General features: G+C 37.0%; 1 protein-coding gene across 2 annotated transcripts in view; it reads left to right on the top strand.

Moving 5' to 3' along the window:
• The window catches only part of NAALAD2 (N-acetylated alpha-linked acidic dipeptidase 2), an 88,983-nt gene extending 75,488 nt beyond the window's left edge, over positions 1–13,495 (top strand). For both annotated transcript variants that reach the window (XM_066360716.1, XM_066360717.1), the window contains one exon: positions 13,065–13,495. In XM_066360716.1, the coding sequence (XP_066216813.1) occupies positions 13,065–13,257 (193 nt within the window). In that variant the 3' untranslated portion in view covers positions 13,258–13,495. The remainder of the gene's footprint in view (positions 1–13,064) is intronic.
• The last annotated feature ends 1,067 nt before the right edge of the window (positions 13,496–14,562 follow it).

Raw genomic sequence — 14,562 nt, forward strand, 5'->3', positions numbered from 1 at the left:
AACAATGGATAGGTGTTCATTATGAACACCTAAATAAAGAGATAGCAAGTATAAAAAAAGACATTGAAATATTAAAAAAAGAATCAGTCAGAGGTGACAAATACAATATCAGAAAAAAGAACACAATGGAAGGAATTAAAAAGCAGGATGGATGAAGCCGAGGATCGAATCAGCGAGTTGGAGGACAAGATGAACAAAGGCACGAAAGCAGAGCAGAAAAAAGAAAAGAGACTCAAAAAGTCTGAGGAAACTCTGAGAGAGGTCTGTGACAACATAAAGAGAAATAACATCCGAATCATAGGGGTTCGTGAAGAAGAAGAGAAAGAACAAAGAATAGAAACTTTATTCAATCAAATCATAGCTGAAAACTTCCCTAAATTGATGCAAGGAAGGGTCTCACAAGTTCAAGAAGCACAGAGAACTCCATTAAAGAGAAACCCCAAAAGACTTACACCAAGACATATCATAATTAAAATACCAAAGCTAAATGATAAAGAGAAAATATTAAAAGGTGCTAGAGAAAAGAAGGCTATCACCTACAAAGGAGCCCCCCATAAGGATGACATCTGACTTCTCAACAGAAACATTTGAGGCCAGAAGGGAATGGCAAGAAATATTCAAAGTAATGCAGAACAAGAGCCTACAACCAAGACTACTTTATCCTGCAAGGCTATCATTTAAAATTGAAGGAGAAATAAAAAGCTTCCCAGACAAAAAAAAAAACCTCAAAGAATTCATTACAACCAAACCAACGCTGCAGGAAATGTTAAAGGGCCTGTTGTAAACAGATCAAAGTGGGAAAAGAATATAGCAAAAGTGGAATACAGCTTTAAAGAATAAAATGGCAATAAACAACTACATATCAATAATAACCTTAAATGTAAATGGATTAAATTATCCAATCAAAAAACAGGGGAACTACTTGGATAAGAAAACAGGACCCATACATATGCTGTCTACAACAGACACACCTTAAAACAAACGAAGCACATAGACTGAAGGTAAAAGGATGGAAAAAAATATTTCATGCAAATGAAAATGAAAAAAAAAGCTAGGGTAGCAATACTTATATCAGAAAAAATGGACTTTAAAACAAAGACTATAGTAAGAGATAAAGAAGGTCACTACATAATGATAAAGGGAGTAATCCAACAGGAAAATATAACCATCAAAAATATCTATGCACCTAATATAGGAGCACCTAAATATATAAAGCAGACTTTGATAGATATAAAGGGCAAGATCAACAGCAATACTATAATATATAGTAGAAGATTTCAATACCCCACTAATATCACTAGATAATCCTCAAGAAAGAAAATTAACAAAGAAACAGCAGACTTAAAGGATATATTAGATAAACTTGATTTAATAGATATCTTTAGAACTTTTCACCCTAAGGCAGCAGAATATACATTCTTTTCAAGTGCTCATGGTACATTCTCTAAGATAGACCACATGTTAGGACACAAAAACAGTCTCAACAAATTTAAGAAGATTGAAATCATATCAAGCGTTTTCTCTGATCACAATGGCATGAAACTAGAAATCAACCACAACAGAAAATCTGAAAAATACTCAAACACATGGAAACAAAATAGCATGTTATTAAATAATAAATGGATTAAGAATGAAATCAAAGAAGAAATAAAAAAATTCCTAGAAACAAATGATAATGAGCAAACAACAACTCAAAATTTATGGGACACAGCAAAAGCAGTCCTGAGAGGGAAATTCATAGCACTACAGGCATTCCTTAAGAAGCTTGAAAAAGCTCAAATAAACAACCTAACCCTTCTTCTGAAAGAACTAGAAAAAGAGCAGTAAGTAAGACTCAGAGGTAGTATTGATAGAAGTAAATTATAAAGATCAGAGTGGAAATAGATGACATAGAAGCTAAAGAAACAATATGGAGGATCAATGAAACCAAGACCTGGTTCTTTGAAAGGGTAAACAAGATCGATGAACCTTTAACAAGACTCACCCAATAAAGAAGAGAGAGGATTCAAATAAATAAAATTAGAAATGAGAGTTGAGAAATAACAACCAACACAACAGAAATGCAAAATATTTTAAGAAAATACTATGAAGAACTGTATGCCAAAAAAATTAAACAACCTAGGTGAAATGGACAAATTCCTTGAAACATATCTTCCAAATATCAGTCTGGAAGAATCAGAAAACCTAAACAGACCGATTAAAACAAAAGAGATTGAAACAGTTATCAAAAAGATCCCCCAAAACAAAACTCCTGAGCCCAATGGCTTCACTGGTGAATTCTATCAAACATTCAAAGAAGAATTAACTCCTATCCTTCTCAAGCTATTTCAAAAAATTAAGGAGGAAGGAACACCTCCAAGTTCCTTTTTTTTTTTTTTTTTTTTTTTACAGAGACAGAGAGTTAGAGAGAGGGATACATAGGGACAGACAGGAATGGAGAGAGATGAGAAGCATCAATCATTATTTTTTTGTTGCAACACCTTAGTTGTTCATTAATTGCTTTCTCATATGTGCCTTGACTATGCGGCTACAGCAGACTGAGTAACCCCTTGCTCTCCAGCAACCTTGGGTGCAAGCTGGTGAGCTTTTCCTCAAACCAGATGAGCCTACGCTCAAGCTGATGACTTCGGGGTCTCGAACCTGGGTCCTCCGCATCCCAGTTCATGCTCTATCCACTGGGCCACCGCCTGGTCAGGCTCCGAGTTCCTTTTATGAGGTGAGCATAATTCTGATTCCAAAACCAGGCAAAGACAACACAAAGAAAGAAAATTATAGGCCAATATCCCTGATGAATTTAGATGCTAAAATCCTCAACAAAATACTAGCAAATCAGATCCAATAATATATGAAAAAATCATACATCATGATCAAGTGGGATTTATTCTGGGGAGGCAAGGATGGTACAACATTTGTAAATCAATTAATGTGATTCACCACATAAACAAAAGGAAGGAGAAAAACCAAATGATAATTTCAATAGATGCAGAAAAAGCATTTGATAAAATCTAGCACCCATTTATGATCAAAACTCTTAGCAAAGTGGGAATACAGGGAACACGATAAAGGCCATCTATGACAAACCCACAGCCAACATTATAATTAATGGACAAAAATTAAAAGCAATTCCCCTAAAATCAGGAACAAGGCAGGGGTGCCCCCTTTCTACACTCTTATTCAACATAGTTCTGGAAGTCCTAGCCACAGCAACCAGACAAGAAGAAGAAATAAAAGGCATCCAAAGTGGAAAAGAAGTAGTAAAACTATCATTATTTGCAGATGATATGATACTGTACATAGAAAACCCTAAAGTCTCAGTCAAAAAACTACTAGACCTAATAAACGAATTTAGCAAGGTGACAGGATATAAAATTAATACACAAAAATCAGAGATATTTTTATACACAATGAACTGTCAGAAAGAGAAATTAAGGAAACAATCCCCTTCAATATCTCAACAAAAAAAACCAAGTACCTAGGAGTAACTTTAACCAAGGAGGTTAAAGACTTGTACTCAGAAAATTATAAAACATTGATAAAAGAAATCAAGGAAGACACAAACAAGTGGAAGCATATACTGTGCACATGGTTAGGAAGAATAACAAAATGTCTATATTACCCAAAGCAATTTATAAATTCAATGCAATACCAATTAAAATACTAATGACATACTTCAAAGATATAGAACACATATTCCAAAAATTTATATGGAACAAAAAAAGAACACAAATAGCCTCAGAAATTTTGAAAAAGAAGAATAAAGTGGGAGGTATCACACTTCCTGATATCAAGTTATACTACAAGGCCATTGTACTCAAAACATCTTGGTACTGGCATAAGAACAGACATATAGATCAATGGAACAGAACAGAGAACCCAGAAATAAACCTACATCTTTATGGACAATTGACATTTGACAAAGGAGGTAAGAGCAATGGAGTAAAGTCTCTTTAACAAATGGTGTTGGGAAAACTGGAGAGCTACCTGCAACAAATGAAACTAGACCACCAACTTACACCGTGCACAAAAATAAACTCAAAATGGATAAAGGACTTAAATGTAAATTGTGGAACCATAAGTATCCTAGAAGAAAACTTAGGCAGTAAGCTCACCAACATCTATCGCAGCAATATCTTTGCTGAATTATCTCCACAGGCAAATGAAATAAAAGACAGAATACACAAATGGGAGTATATCAAACTAAAATGGTTTTGCACAGCTAAAGACAATATGAACAGAATAAAAAAGACAAACCACACAATGGGAGAACATATTTGACAATACATCTAATAAGGGATTAATAACCAAAATTTATAAAGAACTTGTAAAACTCAATACCAGGAAGACAAACAAGCGAATCAAAAATGGGCAAAAGAAATGAAGACTTCTCCAAAGAGGACATACAGATGGCCAACAGACAAATGTTCAACATCACTAATCATTAGAGAAATGCAAATTAAAACCACAATGAGATATCACCTCATACCAGTCAGAATGGCACTCATTGACAAAACAACACAGAATAAGTGCTGGCGAGGATGTGGAGAAAGGGGACTCTTCTGCACTGCATTGGTTGGAATGCAGAATGGTGCAGACACTGTGGAAAACGGTATGGAGATTCCTCAAAAAATTAGAAATGGAACTGCGCTTTGACCCAGCCATCCCACCTATAGGAATATATCCCAAGAACACCACATCAGTGATTCAAAGGGAGAAATGCACCCCCATGTTTATGGCAGCATTGTTCACAATAGCGAGGATCTGGAAACAGCCCAAATGTCCGTCAGTGGACGAGTGGATTAAAAAGCAGTGGCACATATACACAATGGAATTCTATGGGGCTATGAAAAAGAAGGAAATATTATCTTTTGCAACAACATGGAGGGACCTGCAAACTATTATGTTGAGTGAAATTAGCCAGGAAGAGAAAGCAAAATATCATATGACCTCACTCATTTGAGGAATCCAAAGAATAATGAGAACTGAGGAATGGAATTGAGACAGAGGTGGGATCAAAGGGACCAGAGGAAAAGAGGACAGAGGGAAAGGGGATGGTAGGATGGGATAAACCTGAAGGGAAGGGGGGAGGGCACTGTAGGGAGGGGGACAAGGGAGATGTTGAGGGAAATAAGGGGGCGGGGGATGCATTTGGGGTTACCCTAGAATCTTTGTAAACACAATTAATTAAAATTTAAAAAAATACTTAAAAAAAGAAAATTAAAGAATTACACACATGTATACTTTACCAGTGCATAACAAAATATATGAAATAAAAGAAAAAAGTGTTATTTAGTACTGTATTCTTACCTTGGAGTCAGATGAATGTGGCAAGAGGAGGGAGGGAGGAAGGGAGGGAGGGAGGAAGGGATGCAGGCACTGTAAACATGTAAACTAAAACTGCACTTTCTTAACACTAAATGTAAACTAAAACTGCATTTTCTTTACTTTAAACAAAACTAAAATTGTACTTTCTTAAAATGAAACCACAAAAACTTAACTGTAAAAAAATTGCATTTTCTTAACTTTAAACTTAACCTAAGCTTAACATTACATATTTTTCATTTAATCATCACCTGTCTTTGCCTTTTTGGCTGCACTTTCAGCACTTTCACTTGCAGGACTTTCGAATAAAAGTTTATCCAAAGAGGTTTGCTTTTGCTTGCCTTTTAAAATGTTATGGAAATGTGACAAACAATTGTCATTAAAAAGTGCTGAAGCACGATCAGTTGAAACTTTCTGGGTGTTTCTTCTCAGTGAAATTTGAAAGCTTCTCCCACATTGCCAGCATGTCTTTAATTTCACTTGTAGAAATCACTTCCTCCGACTCAACCTCCTCCTCACTATTAATTTCTTACAGAAGCTCTGTATGTTGCATCATCCGTAGCTCCTTCAACTCCGCAGTTGAGAGTTCCTCCAACTAATGGCAGCTTTCCGAATCACGACTCGTATCTCAGAATCTTGCTTGGATATCGAACAAAAATATGGACTGAATTGCAGCTCGTATCTTAAAATTTTGTATGTTGGTCTGTTCGTATCTCAAGGTAACACTGTACATTGAAAAATTATAGGTGTTAGCTTCTGAACATAAGTCTCAGCAATATTTTTGTAGGTTTGATTCCAATGACAAAGGAAACAAAAACCAAACTAAACAAATGGTTCTATATCAAACTAAAAAGCTTCTGCACAGCAAAGAAAATCATCAACAAAACAAAACAACAAAAAACCCAATAGGAGAAGATATTTCCTAATGATACATCAATAAGGATTCAATATCCCAAACATATAAAGAACTCATAAAATTCAGTAACAACAACAAAAAAAGCATACTGATTAAGAAATGTTCAAAGGATCTAAATAGAAAAATTTTTAAGACATACAGATTGCCAACAGGCACATGAAAAGATGTTAAACATCACTAATTATTAGGGAAATTAAATCAAAACCACAATGAGGCCCTGGCTGGCTGGCTCAGTGATAGAGCATTGGCCTGGCATGTGGATGTCCCAGGTTTGATTCCTGGTCAGGACACACAAGAGCAGTGCCCATCTGCTTCTCCAACCTTTCCCCTCTCCTTTATCTTTTCCCCTCCCACAACCAAGGCTCCATTGAAGCAAAATAGACCCGGGCGCTGAGGATGGCTCTATTGCCTCCACCTCAGGTGCTAGAATGGCTCCTGTTGCAATGGAGCAACATCCCAGATGGGCAGAGCATCACCCCCTAGTAGGCTTACCAGATGGAAACCGGTTGGGCAGATGCGGAGTCTGTCTCTCTGCCTCCTCGCTTCTCACTTCAGAAAAATGCAAAAAACAAACAAACAAAAAAACCCTCACACACAATGTGATATTACCTTTAACCTCCAAAAGAGAATAACAAGTATTAAAGAGGATATGGGGAAAAAAAGGGAAACTTTGTACACTGTTGTTAGAATTGTAAATTAGCAAAGCCACTATAGAACAGAGTATGAAGGAATCTCAAAAAATTAAAGAGAACTACCATATGACCCAGCAGTTCTTCTGTATATTTATATGAAGAAAACAAAAATACTGATTTGAAAGATATATATATATCAGTATACATATATATATCAGTATACATTGATGTATACTCCTATGTATAAACTTTATATATATATATATATATATATATATATATATATATATATATATATATAACTCCTATGTAACCAGCATTATTTACAGTAGCCAAAACGTGTTAACAACCTGTGTCTATCAGTGGGTGAATGAATAATGAAAATATGATATATTATCTATATGCATAGATACAGGTAAAGATATATAGACTGACAAATAGTTATTATCCAGCCATAAAAAAAAATGAAATCTTGCTATTTGCAACATGGATGAAGACTAAGGGCCTTATGCTAAGTGAAATACATCAGAAAGAGACAATACCATATAATCTCACTTATATGTGAAATTCAAAAACAAAACAAACATGCACACACTTAAAGATACAGAGAACAGACTGCTGGTTGACAGAGGCATGGGGTGGGAGGTGTGCCAAATTGGTAAAGGCAGTCAAAAGTTACAAACTCCCAGCCCTGGCCGGTTGGTTCAGCAGTGGAGCGTCGGCCTGATGTGCAGGAGTCCCAGGTTCGATTCCCGGACACAGGAGAAGCGCCCATCTGCTTCTCCACCCCTTCTCCTCTCCTTCCTCTCTGTCTCTCTCTTCCCCTCCCGCAGCTGAGGCTCCATTGGAGCAAAGGTGGCCTGGGCGCTGAGGATGGCTCTGTGGCCTCTGCCTCAGGCACTAGAATGGCTCTGGATGCAGCGAAGCGACGCCCCAGAGGGGCAGAGCATCGCCCCCTGGTGGGCATACCGGGTGGATCCCGGTCGGGCGCATGCAGGAGTCTATCTGCCTCCCCGTTTCCAGCTTTGGAAAAATGAAAAAAAAAAAAAGTTACAAATTCCCAGTTACAAAATAAATCGTGGGGATGTTATGTACAGCATGGTGACTGTAGTTGATAATACTGTATTACATTATCTGAAAGTTGCTAAGAGAGTAAATGTTCCAAGTCCTCATTACAAGAAAACAACTCTTTTTAAACTGTTTGGTGTCATATGTTAACTAACCATACTGCCATGTTTCAGTCTTTAGTGGTATGGAAATAATTTTTTCCTTCCTGATTGTAAGGTTTATTTTATTAATTAAATATGTATGGGTAACATACTCCCACTTTTCCCAACTAACTCTTTGAGAAATGCAGCTATATACTACTAATCCCAGATACCCAGAATTTTTCATTTCTTTAAATAAAAATTCATTTCATTTTTTTCACATCTGGCATGTAGATCAGGTTAAAAACAAGCCTGTACAATTTTTTAAAATATGAGATAAAAAAATTCAGTATATGTACTGGATCAATGCCATTTTCAATTTCTGTTATTTCATGAACTTCAAGCAAATAAAGATTACTAGATTTATAATGCACTTAAATTTTTCTATCACTTAGAATTGACAAATATTGGATTAAAAAATGAGTAACCCATTGTGTACACATTTATGTATTCTATATATATATATGTATTTATCATAAAATCAGTGTTCAGTAATAAAATAATCAGGAAAAACACATTTTAAAATCAAATGTTTTTACTATGAAATATTTAAAACATTCATCTTTTTTTTCCCCCCCAAAGTGAGAAGCAGGGGTGGGGTTGGGGGTGGGAAGCAGACAGACTCCTGCATGCCCCCAACTGGGATCCACCAGGCATGCCCACCAGGGGGCGATGCTCTGCCCATCTGAGCTGTTGCTCCACTGCAACTGGAGCCATTCTAGTGCCTGAGGCAGTGGCCATGGAGCCATCCTCAGTGCCTGGGCCAACTTTACTCCCGTGGAGTGCTGGCTGCAGGAGTGGAAAAGATAGACAGAAAGGAAAGGAGAAGGGGAAGGGTGGAGAAGCAGATGGGCACTTCTCCTGTGTGCCCTGGCCAGGAATCAAACCCAGGACTTCCACATGCTGGGCTGACACTCTACTACTGAGCCAACTGGCCAGGGTAAAACATTCAGCTTAAAATTCAGAAGTATAAATGTGTTATAAAAAGTATGCTTAAAATTAATTTCTGCAAATGTAACTGAATTATGCATAACACATTTAAACTATCACAGCTATCCAAGTAAGTGTTATTTCTTTCACTGTAAGGGTGTCTCCCAAATATGTCCATTTCATAATACCCAGAAGCTCTGAAAGTGTTAGGTCAGTGGTCCCCAACCCCCGGGCCACGGACCAGTACTGGTCTGCAGAGAAAGAATAAATAACTTACATTATTTACATTTTATTTATATTTAAGTCTGAACGATGTTTTATTTTTTAAAAATGACCAGATTCCCTCTGTTACATCCGTCTAAGACTCACTCTTGATGCTTGTCTCATAAGTTTGACAATTATATTTAAAAATACCACAGTTATTACACCGGTCGCATAATTTTATTTTGTGCATTTATCTGTCTCACCCTAAAAGGCCGATCCATGAAAATATTTTCTGACATTAAACCGGTCCGTGACCCAAAAAAAGTTGGGGACCACTGTGTTAGGTAACACCAAAGAATTAAGGTAGTAGAAGGAATTCAGGTTTCTAATTAGTTGATTTTTTTTTTTTTTTTTTTTTTTTGATGACAGTGACAGAGAGAGTCAGAGAGAGAGGAAGAGATAGGGACAGACAGGAAGGGAGAGAGATGAGTAACATCAATTCTAAATTGTGGCACCTTAGTTGTTCATTGATTGCTTTCTCATATGTGCCTTGACTAGGGGGCTCCAACAGACCAAATGACCCCTTGCTTGAGCCAGCAACCTTGGTTCAAGCTGGTGAGCCTTGCTCAAACCAGATGAGTCCGCGCTCAAGCTCGCGACCTTGAGGTCTCGAACCTGGGTCCTCCACATCCCAGTCCGACGCTCTATCCACTGCGCCACCGGCCTTGTCAGGCTAATCAGGTGATCTTATGATAGATAAGTTTCCCTGAATTATCAAGGTAGGCACAATTATGTAATCACTATTAGGTGGGAAAGGGGAAGAACTAGTTAGTGTTGCCACGTGGTGCCATGTGACCTGCTGTTCTGGTTTGGCAGACAGAAAATTCAGGGAAGCCTGTAGAAACTAGAAAACCATAAGGAAATAGATTCTCCCCTATAACCTCCCAAATATGGCCCTGCTGATACCTTGATTTCAGTCCAGTGACAGCCCTGTCAGATTTCTAACTTACAAAACTCACCAAAATTAGGGGACATTTCAAAATTAATATGAAGCAATAAAAAAAGAAGCATTTGATCTTTATTAAACAAAAACATCAGAAAAGCAAACAAGTCAAAGAAAGTTGTTTGATTATGCAAGTGAGATGCAAAACCAACTTTTATTTCATTGGTAAAATGTACTATACAAAAGGCTGAAAGTACTGGAGTATCTGCACGTTCCCTGATCCCCTAATTTTTGTGAGCAGTGTATAAGACAGTAAAGTTGTGTTGTTTTAAGCCCCTGAGTTTGTGATAAATTGTTATAACAATAGAAAACTAACATACTCTAATATAGAGTATTAAATAAAACTTACTTTTCTTGTAATCTAGTGAAATAGGTATGCAGAAGTCTTTAAAAGCTGCAGAGCATCTGATTATGAAAATATGAAAACATTTGAGGGAGAAAGGATTATAGTTTAAATGTAGATTGTAGTCTACCATCTGCTACAGTTGACACCTCTTGAATTTTAGAAATGGTCATTGTAGAGGGTGATAAACTAGACTAGGGTTTCAATTTTTACAGGGCCAGAATAGTTTTGGGGGTCTATCATTCATGAAATGGTATTTGAATTGGTCACTGTCTATTGTCAGATTATCTTTTAGCTAGCTTCTTGATTTAAAAAAAATTAATTAAAGTGGGTATACAATATATTTGTTTTAGGTCTACAGTACAGTAATTTAGTATTTTTATACCTTACAATGTAATCACCACACTAGTTCTAGTAATCATCTGTCACTCTGCAAACTTAATCACAATTATTGACTATATTCCCCTTCACCATTCCTGCACTCTGTCCTAACCCTTTCCTACCCTGCTCCCTGCTGGTAACCATCAGGTTCATTAGTTTAAATCTGCTTTTATTTTGTTTTCTTATTTTGTCTTTTTAGATTCCACATATAAGTAAAAATCATACAGTATTTGTTTTTCTCTTATTTCAGTTAGCCTAAAACCCTCTTAAGTCCACCTGGGTTGTCACAAACTGCAAGATTCCTTACCTTCAAGAGACGTATGGAAGAATTTAACCTCAGAATAATAGCTAATATTTACTGAGCATTTACTAAATGTCAAGTTATACTGAGTGGTTTCCATCCATCATTTGATTCTCACAACAATCCTTTGAGGACGGTACTATTATAACTCCCATTTTAAAGATGAAAAAACAAGCACAGGGATGTTAACTCACCAGTGGGATGTCATAAGGTAAATAGGAGTTCTGATTTTAAAACAGGTGTTTTGACTCTAAAACTTACTTAGTTACTATAGGCAGAGCCTAAATTATTTCAGTTCTTTTATACATATGGGACAAGTTTAGAAAAGTTGGGTAATTTGCCAGACCACAGAGGCATTATTAGATGTCAGGTCAACGATTCAAACAAAGTTTCCTATGTCAGTGACTTTTTACTACACTCCCCCTTTACAATTCTGCAGAAGAGAGCAAGTATAGTCTGACCTGTATCTTCAACAGCTCAACTCGTATATAAGTCACAGTATCAGTGCTTCCAGTGTAGCACATACACTTACTTTAGTAAGAAAAATCCAGTTGCAGCCATATTAAGATTTAAAAGCCAAGAGTGATAAATCCTGATGTTCTTTAAGAAATATAAGAGATTAGCCCTGGCCGGTTGGCTCAGTGGTAGAGCATCGGCCTGGCGTGCAGGAGTCCCGGGTTCGATTCCCGGCCAGGGCACACAGGAGAGGCGACCATCTGCTTCTCCACTCCTCCCCCTCTCCTTCCTCTGTCTCTCTCTTCCGCTCCCACAGCCGAGGCTCCATTGGAGCAAAGACGGCCCAGGCGCTGAGGATGGCTCTGTGGCCTCTGCCTCAGGCGCTAGGATGGCTCTGGATGCAACAGAGCAATACCCCAGAGAGGCAGAGCATCGCCCCCTGGTGGGCATGCCGGGTGGATCCCGGTCGGGCACCTGTGGGAGTCTGTCTGACTGCCTCCCCGTTTCCAGCTTCGGAAAAATGCAAATAAATAAATAAATAAATAAATAAATAAATAAATAAAATAAAGAAATATAAGAGATTAACATTGTAAATTTCTCTTTGATCATTAATAGTGACTTCATAGACTTCCATGTTGTTTCATACAGTTTTGTCTCATATAGCTTGAAGAAGCTGTAGGATTTTAGTGTTGGGAAGAATTTCTGATGATTGTTTAATAAATTACGTAGTTTGATCTCTTGCACTAACTACTTAGGATACAAAGTTGGAAATCTATTGCAAAACCTTCTTCTCTATCAGAACTTGACTGTGTGTGCGTGGGCAACCCATATATGACTGTTTTACCTTTGTGGAATGAGCTTCATTATCCTTATCGTATACATATCTTGGGAACACAAACTTCTTCAATATTGCTTTTTGATGTCTGAAGAGTACTGGGAACAACTGTCATTCTTGTTTAATCTCTAAAATCATCAACACAAAGATAAATTATTGTTTTCTATCTCCTCTCTCTTAAGTATATCCATAATGCATACACTTTTATCACTGTGGATCCAAGCAGTTAGACAACTAAATGCAAACAACTTAAAAGAACCTAGTCACAATCCAGCAGTATGGGTTGGCAACATGGTAGAATTCATGACTCATCTTAACAAATGCATATTGTTAGCTCCTTTCTTTGCTTAAAAATTATATTGTTACATAAGTGTTTCAAATGAGTTATATATGTCTTCATTTTGGAGTAACGAAAGTGAATGCCAGGAGACAAAGAATACTTAACATAGTAAGATGTAATCTAAAAGGAAAAAAAATTTAAAAAGGCATTAAGATGTATATTCTAGCTCAACATAGTTTTGTTTTTTTCCTAATAGGCACATCATCTTTGCTCCAAGTAGGCACAACAAATATGCTGGGGAATCATTTCCTGGGATCTATGATGCCATGTTTGACATTGAAAATAAAGCCGACCCGTGTTCAGCCTGGAGGGAAGTAAAGAAACACATTTCTGTTGCAGCCTTTACAATTCAAGCAGCAGCAGGGACACTGAAAGAAGTGTTACCATAGGTCTCAGCCAGGTGGCTACCCATTAAAAGTATTACTAGAAGTCTGAGGATAAAATCTATCTTTCTTTTTGACCTGTCTTTTCATGTCATGTTTGATTCTAGACTTCCACCTTTTTCATCTGCAAAGACTCTTTTGCCTCTTTAAAACATCATTACCAAAGTGTTAATCGAGTAAAATAAAACAAAAGACTAGTCATCTGGAAGAGACAAAGTAGCTGAAAATTCCCTAAAATAAAATATGACAAAGAACTTGAAATCTCAGACATTGGTGGTAGAAATGTAAAATGGTATATATAACTACTTTGGGGAGCAGTTTTACAATTTCTTATAAAGTTAAACATACTCTTACTTTATGACTCCAAAATTCCACTGTACTAAAGAGAAGCAAAACATGATCACAGAAAGACTCAATACAATCAACACACACAACTGCCAATGTGTGTAATATTGGCAGATGATGTGGAGAGAAAGAAGCCAAACACAAAAGAATACCTAGCTGCCTGACCTGTGGCGCAGTGGATAAAGCGTCGACCTGGAATGCTGAGGTCACCAGTTCAAAACCCTGGGCTTGCTGGGCAAGGCACATATGGGAGTTGATGCTTCCTGCTCCTCCCTCTCCCTTCTCTCTCTCTCTCTTTCACTCACTCTCCTCTCTAAAAATAAAAAAAAATAAATAAATAAAAAAAAGAATACCTAGCATAGGATTCTATTTATATGCTGAAAATGCAGAACTAATCTATGGCGTTAGAAATCAGTTAGACCCACCAATGCCTGGAGCAAGTAGGGGCAGGGTGAAAACTTGCTGCAAAGAGGCACATGGAAATTTTCTGGGATGATGGGAGTTTTCTGTGTCTTGATATGGGTGATGGTTACACAGGTGTCAACATTTGTCAAACCTCATCAAACTGTAAACTTAGAATGTGTGAAAATTATACCACAAAAAACATAATACACCTCACCCTCAAGAAAAGAAAAAAGTCTGGCAAGGAAACCAATACAGCACACTTTCTCTTGTGAAATCACTGTACAGTGCAAATCGTAAAATAAAAGTGAATAACATGCATACTTTTAATATCTTCACCTCTACTGAATAAAGTACAAGTAAAATAATAGGTAAAGAAAATAGTTGCCACAAATCTTTATACTCTACTATATGAAACTGTATCAGCATCTGTAAGCTTTTATGCAGAGTCAAATGACTCAGAATAATGAGTAAACTGACAAAAGCTTCAACAAGGGTGGGTTCAATTACTTAACCAAACAAAGTCGAGAATCAAAAATTACAAAAGCTGGTATAGGCAGGCAC

Source organism: Saccopteryx leptura, chromosome 1 (assembly GCF_036850995.1).
Source record: "Saccopteryx leptura isolate mSacLep1 chromosome 1, mSacLep1_pri_phased_curated, whole genome shotgun sequence".
NCBI classification, from domain to species: domain Eukaryota; kingdom Metazoa; phylum Chordata; class Mammalia; order Chiroptera; family Emballonuridae; genus Saccopteryx; species Saccopteryx leptura.